This window comes from Panthera uncia (assembly GCF_023721935.1).
Source record: "Panthera uncia isolate 11264 chromosome B3 unlocalized genomic scaffold, Puncia_PCG_1.0 HiC_scaffold_1, whole genome shotgun sequence".
In the NCBI taxonomy this organism is placed as follows: Eukaryota; Metazoa; Chordata; class Mammalia; order Carnivora; family Felidae; genus Panthera; species Panthera uncia.
The window spans coordinates 12,247,769-12,266,269 of record NW_026057582.1 but is presented as its reverse complement, the minus strand read 5'-3'; the positions used below and the strand labels follow the sequence as shown (position 1 = coordinate 12,266,269).

General features: G+C 52.8%; 1 protein-coding gene across 2 annotated transcripts in view; it reads right to left on the bottom strand.

Moving 5' to 3' along the window:
- Nucleotides 1-18,501, bottom strand: part of CCDC88C (coiled-coil domain containing 88C) — a 129,218-nt gene that overhangs the window by 73,868 nt on the left and 36,849 nt on the right. For both annotated transcript variants that reach the window (XM_049612305.1, XM_049612308.1), the window contains one exon: nucleotides 2,622-2,691. In XM_049612305.1, the coding sequence (XP_049468262.1) occupies nucleotides 2,622-2,691 (70 nt within the window). The remainder of the gene's footprint in view (nucleotides 1-2,621; nucleotides 2,692-18,501) is intronic.

Below are 18,501 nucleotides of genomic sequence, written 5' to 3'. Positions count from 1 at the left end.
CCTCTTCCCGGAGGCCCCCTGGGACTTCCGTCAAAACCTACCCAAGCGTGTGCCCAGCTCCCAGCTCCCGGCCAGGCCGCCAGTGCTGTGATGAGCCAGAACCGGTCTCTGTGCACGGCCCGCAAAGACCCCGCCTGGGGGCCCTCCGGGTTTGTCTCGAGGCCCACGCTCGCGGTCTCTTTCCAACCTCTCCTTGAGAGCTGGGGACACAACCTTTTGAGTGACATGTACGGATTCTTTTCTGTGCTGGAGACAATCCACGCACCTGTCACAGTTGGAAAGCAGCTTCCCCACAACGTTCTATACCTGAACTATGGCAAAGGTCACACGACTCTACAGGATTATGACAGAGAGTCACCCCACAGTATACTCAGAATGGGTGAATTTTATGGGATGCAAACTATACCTCAATAAAGCCGTCTCAAGAAAAAGTCAGCGTCCACCTCACCTGGATGTTTCTGTTCAGCGCTGGACCTGAAGTGGGGGCCTGTGTTGTCTCTACATGTGGACAACCTCTTGGCCCCTGTGGTTCAGAGGCTGGAACAGAAACTCTGCCGAGGGGGAGGCTGGGGCCAGGGTTCCAGGGTGAGGAGGAACCTGGTGAAGGGGCTTCCAGGGGACAGGTTTCCCGCCAGCAGCAGGAAGAGAGGACACTGACAGGGAAAAGAAGGGGCACCCAGAGGAAGGTGGGTGAGCTACACAGCACGCCGGGGTGATGGGGGGGCTGGGTGGGGGAGTGGGAGGAGTTTAAGGTTAGATTGAGCCATCTGCCACTGCCAGTTTTGTAGGTCAAAACGGCTGAACACTGGCCCAACCTCACATGTCCGTGTGTGCTATGGATGGGGAGCTCAGACTCCGGGGTCTGCTTACGGGCTGAGTGACCGAGGGCTCATCACTTAAACTCTACGGGCCTGCATCTTCTCACCTATAAACAGGATGGCACAGCCACACCCCGGAAGCACACTTTGATTTCCACGTTTTAATACATACACAACGCCCAGCACACGGCAGGCTCACCAAGGGCTCAAGGAGGGAGCATCCTTCTTTCCTGCTCCCCCGCCCGCCTCTTCACCTTACGTGGCCGCCTCCAGAGCAGGCAGAAGAGCAGAACGAAGCTTGCATGGCCAGCCTCCCACAGGCATCTCTCTTCCCTTGTAAGACTGGCCCCCGAATACGTCAGGACAGTTCTGCTCGGCGAAGGAGACCCCCACTTTCCTGACGTTACTACAGAAATATGACAGCGCCAACTGTCCCTGGGGCCCGGGGCTGTGGCTGGCATCCTCTATGTGGGGGAACCAGGAAATCAAACCAAAACACGAACGGCCCAAAGGCAGAGCTGGGGGCAAAGTGAACCAAAGGCCCCGGTTACCGACACACCCAGTGGGTAAGGGCATTCGCTGCCAGGAGCCACCCGGTGGGCCTGGGTGGCCTCTGCAAAGCCATCATGCAAGGCCGTGAGTGCTCATGGCCAGCTGTGCTAAAGACTATGGGAGGTCATGTGGAGAAAAGGCACATGCACCACCCAGCTGGGGCCCAGGAGGACACTCGCCAGGAGCAAAGTGATCTGATGCTCAGCTGCCCCCGACCTGGTGCCCCCAGATGCTGCTGCAGCCAAGGGCCACGGCGCTAAAATACAACTTCTCTACAAGAAGTGTCCTGGGCTGGTCACTCGGTGTACTCTTCCTTCAGTCTGCAGGCAACTTTAGCTAATGTCATACAGGCAGGAGCAAGGACGGCCAGACTCCAGTGGGAGCAGGGTGAGAGGAGATGCTGCAGAGGAAAGCTTCGGTTCCTTCTGTAGAAGCCTCTACTGTGTGGGGTCCTTCCTGCATTCCTGGACCCTCACCTGTTTCTAGGAGGCCAGAGACCTACGCTAGCCAAGTGTCCGCTGGAACGAGTCCCAGCCAGCTAGTGCACTGTCCCTGGGGCCGGCGAGCTGATGTCCATGAGCCATGGGTGCAGGTCAAGGCACACAACTGTGGCAGGGAAGAAATCCATCAGCCTGTTTAACTCTCCCGGTGAGTTAGCTGGGCAGGTATGAATTAAGCTCTGATTTTCTGCAATGGAGGACATTTCATTCAGTCTTTCAAAGGCACACCGAGTGTCCAAGCCTGGGACTTAGAAACCTTGCCCTCTCGGGCTCCACAGACATGTGGGAGGTATGAAAACAGATACAAAACAGGACATGCTGGAGAGATACACCACAGTGTGAATCAAAGTGTAGTACAATCCAGCGGAAGGGACATCCGTTCGCTCAAAAGGTTCTTAACTTTCTTGCCAATAGATACCACAATACCATGACGGTGTGGCTTCCACATTTACTAAGGAGAGACCCCCAGCAAGTCTGGCCTACGGCTCAGGCGCCTAAGCCTGACAAAGCAGTGGCCTCGCCTGCCTCCACACTTGCATATGAGGGGTTGGGAGGGCTCATTCTTAAGGGGGGAAGAAAACGTGCTCTTGGCTTAATGCCTCAGAGTAATAAACCACCCTTTAAAATCGCACCAAAATGATCACGTGTTGTCACTGTGGTGGCTCTGAGCTGGCAGCCAGAGCTCTGTCTCCAGCAGCTGCTCAGAGCCGATGGCACTGCCCGGGCACCGCAGGGGGCAGCTTCCACTCACCAGACAGCGGGTCTTTGCCAATCATCAAAACATTGGGCAAATTCATTACGATCAGCTGCTGGAGAACTTCCTACAGAAACAAAGGGGAAAAGATACCGTTAAGAACAGGAAACAAAAGTAAAGAATGATTAAGAAAATTACAGTTTATCAAGTCACTGGACAAAACGTGCAGCCGTTGGATGGTAACTATGAAGGATCCTATAGAATAGGAAGGAATATTTACAATACAAATAAACGTGAAAAGTCAAAGTTAATTATACTTCAGTCTTGCTCATGAACAAATAAAAGTCATGCTTGCATATGTACAGAAACCTCGGGAAAAAGATCTACTGCATGCTAGGATAGAGGATTAGGTGTAGGCTTCTTTTTAAGAGATGTCTTTATTTTTATTTTATGGTCTGCTCATGCAATTAAAAAAAAGTACAGAGTAAAGATTACAGAGATGCTTCTGAGTCCCCACGACCTGATGATTCAGGATCCTAGCATTCAGCAGGCCTTTGGTACAAGCTGTAAATGAGGAGACTTCTCTCCTTTACGACACTGGCTTCCCTGGGAGAGGGGATAAATCACAGCTAATCTGCACCGTTAGAGGCAGCGCGCGGAAATGAGCCGCCTTCTGGCCCTCACACCAAGGGGCTTTGAAAGGAGGCCCAGGCACCAGCCATCAGTCATGGCCCCGTGTCTGGGGTCTTTAACAAGCTCCCCCTGGGAGTGTGCCGGCTCCGACCCACCGCTCATGTTCCCCAAAACACTTCTCAGGGCAGGTCTGCCTCCCCCGCCCAGATGTACCTGGTTCTTCACAAATCAGAAGATAAAAGTCTAATTTTACAGAAGACCAGTAAGGGGATAGGTTTCTTAGGTATTCTTGGTCTTACAAAAGTGGTCACTACAGAAACTTCACCAACAAAGCTCCTCTTAGGCCTTTTTAAAAATGTTTCCAGTGAGACAGCTTTTTTTCCAGAGTCACTCTATTGCACAACACGAGGGTCTCTGTATTCTGTATACTGCCAGCTAGCACTGATGGAGACAAGAGGGACAATCACACAATGCCCTAATCCCACAGGGTCCAGCTGAACACCCCAGAATGATGTCCAAATCATCAGATTAGAGTGAGAGCCTTGGCAGGCATGCCTGAAGAGGCCAACACCTTCAAAAAACATATAAAGTGATTTTATCTCCCCCTCACTGTTTCTATGGCTCCTGTCCACACCAGAACTTGGGGGGAGTGGATGTGGACCCAAACACACCAGGCCCCTCCCCCACTCAATGATGGGGTCACAGGTCACCACATCAGAGATCCTCATGTTTTCTCAAACACGTCTTAGTTGTAAATACCTGTGCTGGACAGAAGTGTGAACCATGTAGCAGCCTCAGCCCGCCTTCAGGGCTTGAAAGAAGTCCACACACACACACACACACACACACACACACACACACACACGGTCTCTTAATTGAATGCACTCACCCCAAAGGATTCCACAGTCCCACCCTGGGGCAAAACACACATCAACAGTAAAATCAGCAAAATCCACTTTCCAGCTTGCTCATCCAGCAAAAGGAAGGACTCCAGGCCAGATTAGCCCATTCTGGCGCGGAGTCCCTGCTCTGCCCCAACGGTAAAGTCAAGTGCGCAGCCCAACTTCTGGCGGATTTACTTGTTATCACTGTCCAACCAGCTATAGTCCCTTTTGGAGTCTTGGCTGGTTTCGCCCTGCCACCGTCCAGGAGTCCGGAGTGCTAACGCTATTATCGGGGTGCTTACGTTTATAAGAGATACAGAACATGAAAGCATCTTGAAGGACTCTGAAATGACGCAAAGTGGTATTTCTATGCTAATGATGAGCTCAGCAGAAGACTGCTGGGAGCATTGCTCAGAAATATTGCTAGAACACCTACATACTCCCCTTCCAAAGCAGCATGTTTAACTTTGTCTAATCAGTACTAATTTTCCCACAAGAAATAGGTCATTTGTGCAATCAAGAAGTAATGCTTTAGGAACAGAAGATATCTTTTATTTGTTCCTTTCAAAACACACTGTGGGTCTCCCAAGATCGAATCCTGGGGCCCAAAGCACTCCTGAGACATTAACCATCTCCCCACCCGCACCCCACCCCCGCCAAGGACTACCAATCACATTTTCAGCAAAAGCAGGCTTCAAGATAGAAGCAGCAAGGTCAGAGAAATACAGCGCGAGACACAAATTAACTTCAAATGTTCTAGTAACCGTCTTAAAAAAAGATTTTTTAAAAAGGTGTATTTATATGAAAATATCCTAATAATGCCTTAAGACAATATATATCCAAAATATTATTTCACCACATAATTAACATAAAATCATGAATGAGATACTTTACATTCTCTTTTCATACTATAGTCTCTGGTCTCAAAGCCCATCTCAATTCGGATGCTAAATTCTCACTGGAAACACTTGATCTGCAAAAGTAGCTTCACACACCCCAAGATGTTCCAAACACACTTTAAAAAGTTTTCCTAAATAACTGAATCAAGTATCAGTTTTTAAATTTAATTAAACGTTCACTTCCTCAGTCACACTAGCCACATCTGGAGGCCCCAACAGCCCCATGTGGCCAGCAGCTGTCACACTCCCTGACACCAGTGACAAGGGGACTCGGCAGAGATCAGTCCCTGAGGAAATCCGGCGTGGCAGGGCCTCCAAGGCGACAGGCCAGGCCCTCCATCTAGTGGGGACGTGAGGTGGTTGCTGACGAGGAGACCCTCCCGCCTGGTACTCAGAACAGAAAGCCACTGTGGAGGCCGCAGCTGACACTGGCCGGCTCAGCAGGCACCTGGTCACACCCTGGCTGGCTGCGTGGGGTGGGCAAGAGCCAGGACGGAGAACACTAGCCCAGTGGTGTGCTCTGAGCAGCCCTCAAATGTGCCAGCAAGCCCTCCTGGCACCAGCCAGGCCTTTGCAAAAAGCAGAAGCAAAGGCCACTGCCACATCCCGAGGCAAATGATGAACGACAAGGGCAGCCTCTGTCTGGTCACCCCATCCGTGTGGCCTGATGGGCAGGAGGGAAGAGTCAGGGTCAGGGTGCAGCCTTCCTAAGACCCCACCCTTTGGAGGGACTGGGGTGGGGTAAGGGTTAAATACCGAGATCCAGGGTGGATTCTGTCCCTCTTCCTTCTCCTCCCCATTCCCCCTCTAAGTTTGTTCCCAGATCCTAATAGAAGATGCAAGGGGGACCCCAGATGCTCCTTTTCATAAATGAAGCTGCCCTAATTGTGTCCTGGAAGGATCCCATGGGGAACTGCTGTAAACAAATTCAAGGAAAAGTCACAAGAAGGGACGAAAGGAGGGTGGGTGTCGTGGGCAGCAGAGGCGGGGCAAGTGCTCTGTAATGTAAAAAGGGGACAGAACCTAGGGGACACCAACCAGCGAGGCTGCCAGTCCAGGAGCGAGAATCTCATCCTAATTCCGAAGCTCCTCCCAGGGCTGTGAGCCCTACAGGCTAGGGGAGAATGGGACGGGGAGGGAACACTCTCCTGGAAGCGTCTGTCACCCCAGTTGCTGGGGGTTGGGGGCTGCATCTGTGTTTGCACATGGTGTCTGTCAACAAGCCTAGAGACTCACCCACCCTCGGATTCCAGCTTCCGGATTCCAGCGGCAGCGGCCACCGGAGGTGACCCAGGGCCCGTGGCCTGGCTCTCAGAAGTCACCGGTGAGGAGAAGTTCTAAGAACAGAACCAGGAAGCTGAGCGCAAGGAAAAGGCTTCCTTCCCATCAGAAACCTCTCCTGACAAGTACAAATGTACTCAGTGGGGGGAAACCACGGGGACGTGGGAGCCCCATTCTGGGCTCCAGTTAATGGGGTGCTGGTAGTGACAGGAAGGACGATGGGAGGATGGGGATGAACAGATTCCAGAGGCACCTGGATACACACACAATGCACAACTAAGCGAGCAGCCACTGTGGACCACACTGCAGCACCCAGGGGCACGGCTTCACTGCCCGTGGCCAAACACTGGTCCTGCTGGTCTGTGAGTCCACCTCGGGGCCCAGGTGGCAATTCGGGCTGGCTCCACAGTGTCACGCTGCACCCTCGTCACTCCCTACTGTCACCGGCCATCCCCCCCCAAGCTCCCTCCAACCTCACTCCTCCCAGGGAGGCTGCAAAGTGTCCTGAACGCCTGCACTTGGTGGGTGTCAGCAGGGCAAAGTCTTAGGATGAAAAGATCTGGAAGTTTCCGTCACTGCTCTACGGACAGGGTTGTCCTGCTAGAGGCAGGAGGACACAGCGAGGGGGAGTGGGAGGCCTGGGGCAGCACAGCAGGGGCTGGGAGGGACCCGGGATGGACCCAAGCACCCCTGGTTGCCTCAATCCACCTCCTCTGGCCCAGGGCCTGATGTAACCCTCCTCCTCATGCACCTCCCCACCCTCAGCTCCCAGGGGCTTGCAGATGCGGCTCAATTTCTGCGTCTGTCCAGTCACTCGATTAAACTGTTAGGTTCTGTGGGAGCTGGGGCCCCTAATTCCACGTTGGCCAGTCCCCATTCAGGACTTATGCACACTGCACCCACACAACCATGTTCACGCAGCTGAATGTCCCGGAAGCCCCCAAGTGAGCCTGGGCTTTCTCCCAGGACCCCACCCTTGGCTTAGGAACAGGGGACTCAGCTCAGGTCCCTGCAAACTTACCTCTGGGAATAACTGCACATACCCCAAACTCTTGGTAAACTGTCTACTGCACAACTGTCAACAGCAGAGTATTAAACGGAGACCCTAACACACCCCTACCAAAACCTCAACATACAAATGAAAGGAAGTATGGTGTGGGCAGGGGGAGTTGGTGTGATACGGGAGTAGCACTTCAACACTGAGGCTACCGATGGGTAGGTGGTCCTGGTTAGAACACAAGATGCCTCAGTGAATAGAAGGACACACAATTCTATGTGCAGTACTGGTGTTGAAAAAAGAAAAAGAAACCCTCAAAGGGAATGTACCAGAATGACACCACATTCTTCACTCGTGTTGTCAGAACAAGAGCAAGTTTTCCAGTATTTTCTAAAGGGCCTGTAATGTGCTCATATCTATGGTATTTTAACCCACATGGCTTCTCACACATACAGTCCGCAGCATCTATTCATCAGATAGTAAGCCATGAAAGGACAGGTTCACAAAAATGACCTCCTTTGAGACAACTCATCAGGTATCCAAGATGAATGAAATGGATTCCCATGTTTTAAAACCCCCCCCCCCCCCCCTCAGCTGGGAAGAGCAGACACCAGCCAGCAGGACCCAGGCGACCTGGCCAGGGATGGGGACAGGGCTGACTTATAGGCCTGGGGAAGGGGTGGGCTCCAGAGCATCAGCCCCTTGAAGGTTCAGGTTAGGGGTCCCAGAAAAGTTCCATCTACCACCTGAGGCAATGCAGAGGCCTCACTGAAAAGGCTTACAAGCCTGCCAGGTCCCATCTGGACCTCTGTGCCCGCTCAAAGAGAAAGGTCATTTTCTCCCCTGGTGGAAGAAATGCGAGGTCCTGGAGAAGTTCTGGGGTAGAAACACACGTGTGTAGTGGGACTACAGGATTAAGAACAAGGATTTCATTGGGGCGCCTGGGTGGCTCAGTTAGTTGAGTGTCCAACTTCAGCTCAGGTCATGATCTTATGGTCTGTGAGTTCAAGCCCCACATCAGGCTCTGTGCTGACAGCTCAGAGTCTGAAGCCTGCTTTGGATTCTGTGTCTCCCTCTCTCTCTGCCCCTCCCCCACTCATGCCCCCCCCTGTAAAAAATAAACATTAACAAATTTTTTTAAAAAAAGAACAAGGATTTCATGAAGCTGCTGAAATAATTTTTTCTCTCCCCCAGAATCAAACTGAATTTTATGGCTTGATATGGTGCCAGGAAGACCGAATAAATGCTACTAAAAGCCAAGTTTTCAGGCCCATGAGTGACACCACCCCCTCCCCCTCCGAGGGGTTTAAATGGGAGAGGATGCTGAGTAAACGAGGGGAAATCCCAGCAAAATTAAGACAATCACCGAGCAGAGGCATCCAGATCATTACCAAGGAGGTCTGGCCAGTCCAGACAGCAAAAGATGCCTTCCACACGGCTAAAGAAACAGGGTGTTGTTGTGGACCTGTCCACGTTCTCAGAGCCAATACTGAAAATCAGACACGCGTGTTATCAGCTTTGAGCATACACCCAGCACCCCTTTAGAACTGGGGTTCAGATATTCCAAAGATACATACTGAGCACCATGCTGTGAGCGGGGAACTCTCAGCCTGAATGGAAAGGCAGAGAGGCAGAAAATCACAGCGCAAAAGGACAGGTGTCAGTCAGAGCAGCACAGCACAACCAAGTCCGGGAAGGTTTCCCAGAGGAGGCGGCTTCTGAGCTGGGCTACGGAGAATGCTTAGGAGTTCCACAGGCAGGGGAGAAAGCCCAAAAATATATTAACTGTTAAATGTGGCCAACAAGCCAAGCCTTTGGTTACCCTGTACTGTACATACTCTGCAGTTCCTCCTGGGGCACAATCTTCCTCACATACCCCTAGCCTTGATTACTACCAGTCAGAATCCTATTCATCCTCCAAAACTCACAGAAATCATCACCTCCTCTATGCAGCTACCACTGATGCCCTTAATCACATACGATTTTCTTTCCCCTGAATTCTTAAGGCTTCATTTGCCCTCTTCTGTGGCCTTTTCACATTCTGCCTTCTTCATCAACTCCCCATTCAAAGGCAGCAAAAAGCTGCTAACAGTGACAGCTGACAGAAAATCAGACTGATCAGAAAATATTCCTCAACATTTATATTAAGATGAAAAAAAATTATCCTCTTGGAAGAGGTGTCCTCTCTCTCTCACACTAACCGGGGAACCAAGTCCTAAAAACCATCTGCTTTGCTCCACCACCATGATGGAAGTAACTCAACTGTCTTTGCCTGGAATCTTGGCAAAATCGGCTGCCACATGCCTTAAGATTCAACAGCCTGCAGATGTAGGCAAAAGTTAAAACATCTCCTCATCAATTTGTAATGCTGGTTTGGGTACACCATGCTTTCTGATTGTTAATTCCCAAATACGATCATTTTATGAGCAAAGAGAAGCAGAACAAGGGTATTTAAAAATTCCAACACTACAGAAATGACTCAGACAGGAAAGGTTTCACCTGAATTCTGATGTTCTCAGGATCTATTCCAGTGCCCTAGAAGAGGTGACATGTCTAAACCCCACAGCAAGAACACGTCCAGGAAGTGCAGAGCATTTAGCTGGGGTTCACACGGGTGGGATGCCTCTGGGCACCCGACAATGAGACACTCACAGAGCACCGCAGAGAGACCTACAGAGCCAGGGACTAGCTCCAGGGGTCCTCTGCACACACACCACATAGTTTGTGCTCATGTCATCAATTAGCAGTCCTCCATACCACACCTTGAAATCTCCCACCCGCATCTGGCCAAGAGGGGTTCCTTAACGCCCTTCAGGACTCCTCAGTCAAAACAGAAAGTGCCAGAAACCCTGCCTGACCTTGCCAAACATACACCCAACCACAGAAAGTGCCCCATCTCTTTCCTTCTCCCAATATTCACAAGAGGTGCTCAGGACAAGAATTACTAGAATTTCCCATCTGAGGGAACCACAGCACAGGGCAGGTAACAGGGCTTCACGTGGGGTCCAGAACAAGGGCCAAGACTGGCAGTCTGCGTGGCGAGCTCTCCCCCATACCACGCCAGCTTCCCCGTGGCTCACACTAGAGCACTCTCTACAGGTGAGGCTTGCCTCATACCTTCCATGGTGATGCCTGGTACTGACAGCCTGCTGGCCTCACCCCGACAGATCACGCCTCCCATGATATCACCCAATCTGAGAGCAACAGGGACTAGACTCCAAAGCCAGGTGCCACAGCCCACTTTCTGGGATACCACAGCCAAGAGCACGAGTTTCTAATGTAGCTGCTGGGAGGAGACGTAAGCCTGATGATTTATCCTCGGCCGCCTGTTCAAAGCCTGAGCCCATGGGGCCACGTGCTTGTAATTCCATCTGGACAAGGGGCTCTGGCTCCGGCCGCCTTCCCTCTCACTGGGGCAAAATGAGTGGGTAATGAAGTGCTTTTATGTTAAGAGGCTGTCACGTAAAGCTGCTGATAGATTCAATCCATCTGTTCCAACTCCTTTCAATTAATCCTGGGGTCCCCAGGGCCTGAAACCAGTCCGGATCCACACAAGCCCAAGAGTACTGGCTCCCCTAACTAGGCCACGCTGCATCTCAGGACCCAGCGATGTAAAGCCACCAACCTGGGCCATCCGTGGTTATCACGTCGTGAAAGAACCGCCTGCCCCTGAACGCTTTGTAGCTGCTTGCCCTCGTGGCTGTTCACAAAAACAAACAACACCATTCTTTGTTCGCAGAAAGGAAAACAGTATTTCCTTCGATAGAGGAGGAGGAGGAGGAGGAGGAGGAGGAGGAGGAGGAGGAGGAGGAGGAGACCTGTGGGAAGGAGCCCCTGGAAACTCAATCACCACTGCATGAGGGCAGAAGCTATGTGCTGTGTGACCTCAGGAAAGCCACAGTCCCTCTCTGAGCCACACCCTCATCTGTAACAGGACTAGGACCACCTCTAAAGGGATGTCTGGCTCCTTCAGAAGTTGGGGGAGGGGAATTAGGAAAGGAGACAGCGTGCTGGCATAGAGGAGCACATCACAGTTTTATCAGGTCACTAACTCAGGACTGCCAACTCTGAAAACAGGCAAGTGCCCATGTGTCCTGGAAGAACCCAGGGGAAACCCAACAAGGGACGGGACTGCAGGATGCTCAAATGTCCCCACAGACGTTTGTCACCTTCCCTTTAGGGCTGGTATGACGCCTGGGGTTGCTCTGCAGCAGGAGCCGTCTTATCTGATGCTGGTAAGTGCCTGTTCTGAGCCCATGGACCAAAAAAAGGTGGTGGGGTAGCCCCGGAAGCATGGGCAGGGCACTGCGTTCAGCTCCTCTGAGAAGAATTTCTGCCCATAAATGGTGTTTCGAGAGCCACTTTACATGCTAAACACAAGCCTGTCACCAGCAGCCAAGGTTGGGCTCTAGGGGAGAACTTCTGCAGCAAAGCCATCAGCAGCCACAGGTGCTGGGGGAGGGGCACAGGGCTCCAGATGGACCAACGGATGGACATGCAGACTTGCTGACAGATCCCGGCCAGCATCAAGGGGCTGGTGAGAACTAGCTTTTAAGACTGCAAGAGGCTTCCAGATTACCTACAGAGCAGGGAAACTGAGACCCAGAGAGGAAAATCACAGGGTGGGGGCGGTGGGCAGCATCACACCTGGGTCTAGAAAGCCAGGTCTCCTCTGCCTCCACCCCGGAGCTCTTTCTACCACGGCAAGGAGAGCAGTTCATTCATCAGTGTCTACTGGGTGCCTCCTACACCCAGGACCATGCTCCAGGAGGGGCTCGGGGGAGGGAGGGGTGGTCCTGTCCTCACACTCAATGCCCAGAGTGGTTCAGGACCGCCCTGTCCTCTCCTCAGCAACATCAACAGCATCAGTGCTCGGGGCTGACACAAGAAACCCTACTTCATGGCAGTGAGGGATCTTACAGCTGTGGACCAGCAGTTGGAGAATCCCTGTGTTCCAGCTTCTTGGAAGAGTCTACATTTCTGTTGATCAGCAGGCAAGGAGGGTGTGGGGCTCAGAGGCAGACCACCTATTGGCCAGGGTGTAGCGTGGGTGTGCGTGGGTATGTGTGTAAGGGAGGGAGGCTAGAAGAGCCACCAACACCACCAGTCCACGGGACCCAAACTGCTCCCCTACACCCCCAGCAGCTGGGGGCCCTAGGCTGATTTCCCAGGCACGGTCTGCCCTGGGCACGCCTACAGAGCTTAGTGGGAGGGGTGCGGCCCTCCCCTGTCCCAGCAAGTTGCTGGGTGTCTACGCATCCACTGTATCCCATTCTGCTGCATCCATCACTCAGCCCAGGCAGGGCTGGAGCAGGGGCCACACCCTAGCAGCCCTCACCCGTTCCTGACAGTGCTGTACCAGCTCCCTCGCTCCCAGGGTACAAGTCTGAGCAGGAGGGGACAGAGTGCTTGGAAGCCTCCAGCAGCAGGTGGCAGCCTGCTGGGACCTGTGAGGGCAGGGAAAGGCAGGGAGGGAAGACCAACCCAGAGCGTGAGCGTCGCAGGACCCAAGGCACCAACGCATCCAAGTCAGCCAGGCCTCCACACCCATCTCCCCAGGGCAGGGGGAATAGAAGGACAGCCGATCACTCTCTTTTGGACACCACTGTATTTCCGGGTACCTAACAGGTGTCAGGTGGTGTGCTGGTGTGTGTGTGTGGTGGGGGGAGGGGAGTTACACAGAGATGACTTCTATCCTCAAATCTACAATACACAGAAAGACAAGCTCAACAAAACGTGCAAGAGCAGTGAGGGTGCCCAGGGTGTGTGCGCATGGGGCCGGGCTCTGTCCTTGAAGAGCCTGCCGCCTGGCAGGGGGCCGACCTGCTGGCAAGTTTGGCACCCTAACAGCGGAGATGAGAGGCATCTCAACTGAGGAGCACACGGGAGAGGCTCACCCAGAAAGGCTTTCAGGAAGAGGCGGCACTGAGCTACGATGGAACAGAGAGGCACAGGTGCCCCCCAGGCATGTCACATGCCTAGCAGATCATGCTGATGGCAGGGAAAGGAGGCAACAAAGGCAAAGGAAGAAGCAAAAGGCACCCCACCCCCACTTCCTGTGTCCAACACGGGCACTGGAATCCCACCTCCTGGCCCGATCCAGGATGAAGCAGCAGAACCCCTGCTCAGGGAGTTGGGGCCCCTGGCATGCACTCCGTACTCAGCTCTGCGGTGGCAGCAGTGGCTCTGGAGTCCCCAAACCAGGACCACCAGCAGCCTCTTGCCGCTGGGACTCAGCTCCAACTCCTGCCAGGTGGCTGGGCGGGCAGGGGGGGCATCACACCTAACCCACAGGAGACTGAGCACGGCACCTGGCACGTAATGAGGCCCCAGACACTCTTAGGGAGAACACATGCCTGCCTCCTGCTTCAAGGGTCCCGCTTTAGAACAGTTCTGGGATGCACACATGTAGGAGGCCTGCAGAGACCAGAAGTGAAGACAGCCACAGTGAGGTGGGTGTGGGAGTTCACCCTGGGGGTCCTCGGGAATGGAGAAATCCTCTCCACCCCTTTTTCCTCTCTACTGCTCTGGCTCCTTCAGAAAGGACTGAATAGGAACACCTGGACACCTCTACTCCCTTGCTCTCACTTCTCTCTTCCCTCCAGTCGCTGGAGGAAAAGCACACACGATGATAGGCACTGCAAAGGCTGGCAGAGGTTTCAACCCTCAAGGCCTGGCAGGTGCTATGCTGAGAGCTCTCAGGGCAGGCCTAGGCTATAGGGGAGGGGCTATAGGGAGAGGGGGTGCTTGGTACATTAGTGATTCCTGGGGGATGGGGAGAGAGATGCCTGGGGGATGGGGAGAGAGGTGCCTGGTTGATTAGTGATGCCTGGGCATGGGGGGGGGGCGGGTTGCTTGGTTGATTAGTGATGCCTGCCTCAGGCAGAATGACAGAATTTTCACCTCCGAGACCAGCAAAGGTGGAAATGCAAACTCTCCACAGCAGGAAGTGAGCTAGGTAGGCCTGTACTACTGCCTCCCTCGCCCAGAAAGCTGCAGATGAAATAGGTGGTACAAGTTACAAAGAGGTGACTTTTGGCTCCAAGAGGAGGGATTTCTGTGAATTAAATGAGACACATTGACAAAATGATATACTGGGTCAAAAATGCCAGGATCCTTGCATTTGGAGGGAACCTGACTAGAATAACTCTACGTTATTAGAAAAGTAAAACGGAAAGAACACATTTACTCCTCAGGATTTCTGAAAACTAATCCTCAAATCCATGTTAAGTGACTTAAGGGCGGGGGGGGGGGGGGGAAGCATACTTAGCCCGTTTTACTAAAAGCAGAACATTTCTAAAAATTAATCTTCCAAAAACAGTAGCAGTTGCTACATCCGTCTGATCATCAGAGGCCTTCCCCATCATACAAATAACCCACCTGGGAACAACCACCACAACAGCAAGAAACAGAGAAACAGATGGTGTAAGCAAACAAATCTTATAAACACTGGTCACTTCGCATCGTTAAGGGAGGTTGCCACTCGTGGCCAGACTTCATCTAGAGAGTAAGGAACTCTGAAAGGTTCTTATTTTCCTATCACCAAAAATGTATTCTATAGCAGGAAACTGGGGGAGGGCAACTCAGGACACAGTTGAAAAACTGGGGAGGAGGAAGGTTAAGAAATGAGTTTGTAATGAGTAACATTTCGTCAGGAAGCGAAAATCTCAACAGATGGTATCAGCTTCAAGGCAGCTGGGCAAGGGCTTGGTGGTGGCTCAATGCACACCCCCTCCCCCCAACACCTGATGCAATCTCCCCCACTCTGCAACACTCACCTCCAGTGCCATCCTCTACCCAAATTCCTTGGTTGGACATCATCACTTCCTCCTCTGTGCCCCTGAGCCCCAGGGCGTGCACCCCTATAGTCAGTTCAATGTGACTGGGAACCTCAGGGTCTTGGGGTGCTGTAAGGTGCTCATCTCTGAACTGTCCCCTCCACCACCCCAGGCCTCTGCACGTGCTGCCCACAGATGGTCACCAGCTGCTGGCTGACCCAAACCCACTGACCACAGGAGGAAGGGTCTGGTGAGAACAGAGGCCTCAGAACCTCAGGTCACTGACTACATCTTCGCCCTTCTTGCAGAGTGCAAGCAACACTGGCTTTTGAACAGTAAGCCAGTCCTAACCGGCAGGCGGTATCCCAGGTCCACTGGCTGGCTCTTTGCCAACACAGGATCTGTTTAATCAACAAATATTTTAAGTTTATTTATTTGTGAGAGATAGTGTGAGCAGGGGAGGAGGCGGCAGGGCAAGGAGAGAATCCTAACCTGTGAGATCATGACCTGAGTCAAAATCAAGAGTCAGACACTTAATTGATTGAACCATTGATTGAACCACCCAGGTACCCCGATCAAATATTTCTGATTGCTGGGGATGCTGCAGTCAATGAGGGCAATCAAGAGGTAAATAAGTGTATTATAAGCACGTGCCAAGAAATACTAAGTGTGGAGAAGAAAAATCAGCAAGGTAAGACCATTCGGAGTAACAGAAAAAGAAATTACAGACACGCAGCCAAAGGAAAGCCCTTCCATGAAGTGATAGTTGAACAAACATGAGTGGAGAGAGGGTGTGAGCCAGATGGACGCGTGGAATAAGAGAATTCCAGCCACAGGCAAGTCTTGCAAGAGGGCAAGTCTTGTGGCTGGAACACACCGTGCAGTCCCACGGAGGGTGACGCACACTGGCAGGGGTCCACCCTAACCTGTGGTGCCATTCCCAGCAGTGCCCGCAGTGGACTCCCGGGGTCAGACTCCCCATTCTGAAGCCTGAGGCAGCACAGGAATGTCACATGAGCAACTCACCAGGACACAGGGGTTCTAAAGCTTTTGAGCCTTGGACACCAGGCACAGGTGACTAGTGGTGGCTATCTGGAGCACTGTGTTGAGAAGGATTCTGAGGCCAGGGCTCGGAGTTAGAGAGTGCCACGATCGATCAGTGAGGTCAGCCTGAGCTAGGAATTAAGACACGGGGGCACTCCCTGGTAGAGCCCGGTGTAATAACGTGCTGTAACACGCTTGTGGTATAAAATGCTGCGGAGACAAGAGGAAGGGACCAGCATTTCTCTGTCACTCATTATAAAGCTGCAGACTGAGCTCCCTCTGCTAAACCACCTTCACTTGCGAAGCCTCCATACCAGGCTGTGGGGTCCCCAAGGTGGGGATCTGGACCATCTTCCTCCCTGCAGCTGCCCAGGGTGTGGTATGAGGAGGGGTTCACTCAGTGTTCTATCGGATGAGCTAAGCTGGCATGCGTTCTGTGTGAACAGCCCGACTGTGGGTCCCTAAAGGACAGAGGCAGAAACAATGGCCTTCAATTAGACCAACTGGGCCTTTCTGGGTGAGGATCTGACCCGAAGACAAAAACAAAACAAAGTAACCACCTTTCTTTTCCTTTTAAAAAAGAAAAGGGAGGCTTCCTTTCAGATGTGGGTAAGGTGGGTGTGAGGACCACCAGAATCCAGGAACATGGGGGGGAGGTAGGTGGGAAAACTAAGGCATGCAGACCCACCCCAGCACCTGGCCACGAGGCAGCCCAGCTGAGAACCCACACTTCAAACAAATAAAGGCATCCTGGCCACCTGTTCCTGAGCTCAAATCCAGCAGGGTGACGGTTTGTGCCCATCCCACCCCATGGCAGGTGGACTCCTCCAGCCCAAGCCAAAAGATGAGAAAAGATGCCATCTGTGCACATGAACTGAGCACCTACTGTGTGTGTGTGTGTGTGTGTGTGTGTGTGTGTGTGTGAAGAACATCTCGCTCTGGTCCAAGTGTGTACATGCTGTCGTGGGCTGAGTGGGGCAGGTGTCTGTTTTACACCTGGCTTTTGGGGAGTGCATCTGTCTTCCAGAATGCACTCATGGTCCTCTGTGCCTTACACACTCGTGGACTGCCTCACTTTTACATTCATTAGCTAATTCACTGAATGAGCATTTACTGAGCCTAGGTCTATTCCAGGCAGTGTGCTCGGGTCGGGGACGTGATGATGGTGAGTGAACACACACTCCTGGTGGAGACGGGCATTTATCAACCATCCTCACGAGTGAGCTCAGTCAGCAACGGCGCTGTGGGCGGGCACAGGGAAAGCTCCAAGTAAACGCTTCCTGAATGAACGTACAGGAGAGATGGAATACTGCAAAGCCAGCAGCTGGTCATCATAAATTCCATCTCCCATCCGGAAGCAGAGAGGAAAGATGCAGGAAGTGGGACGCGCTGTGTGCTCCCAGCCAGGACCACAGGCCCGAGGGAAGACCACGGGTTGAGCCACAGGATAGGCCCATCTCTCGGAAGACTGCCCAGGTACAGCCCCGGCCTGCAGCGGTAGGAAAGGCCTTTGCTCCAACAGTCACACTGCACTCGCCTGGCCATTAAGACCCAGGAAAACGAGGCCAGACGTTGGGCCTGGAACAGAACTGCTCCAGGCAGGCAGGCTGGCCAGCTACTCTGGCTGCAGCTTCATGCACACATGCGCCACCCCTCCATTAGCATCGCCACCACCTCCCTCTGCACAGAGGGGCTCTCACCCCGTGTCTAAGACACTGGTCTTTGCTTTCAGCCAGAAAAATAAAGAGAAACAGAAGCCATGACAAAGCACCCCCACGTGAAAAAGCAAGCTCATCTCATCTCACACCACCCACCCAGAGCTTCCTCTAAAGAGTAGAGGGCTCACGGTGGCTGCTGAGGGCTGGCACCAGCAGGCAGGGAACAGAGCACCTTCGACAGGCACAGGTGTGTCAAGGGGCCCCTAAATCCACTGCTGGGAAGTGGGGTCGCCACGGAGGGCAGGCCGAGAGGTGACGTTATGCCTCCACAGTGGAGTCCCTGAGCTCGTGGGGCTGCTGTGAAAATTACAGCACATGTCTACGGGTGCTGATTAACTCTGGCATCCACAGGAACCATCCTAACTCCATGAGCCAGCGGAGTTCAGAGGAGTTAGGTGATGCCTAGGTTACCTGCGGGTGAGTGGAGTGTGGGACCCAACGCCAATTCCTTGGAATCCTGACGCCAATGTGAGATCCTGCTGACCTTTTAGAATCCACAGGACTCTCGGTAGTCATTATGCACCTTGCGGTGCTAGAAACCATGGAGCTGGGGGCGGTTACATGACAGGTCCCTGAGAATTACAGTCATCTGGGAGTAATGAAGACCTGAAAACAGTGACGCCCTAGGTGTCAGGGACCTGGGCACTGCGAAGCATTCCAGGCAATGGGCAGGAGGGAGCTTCTGAGAAAGGCATGCTGCCCC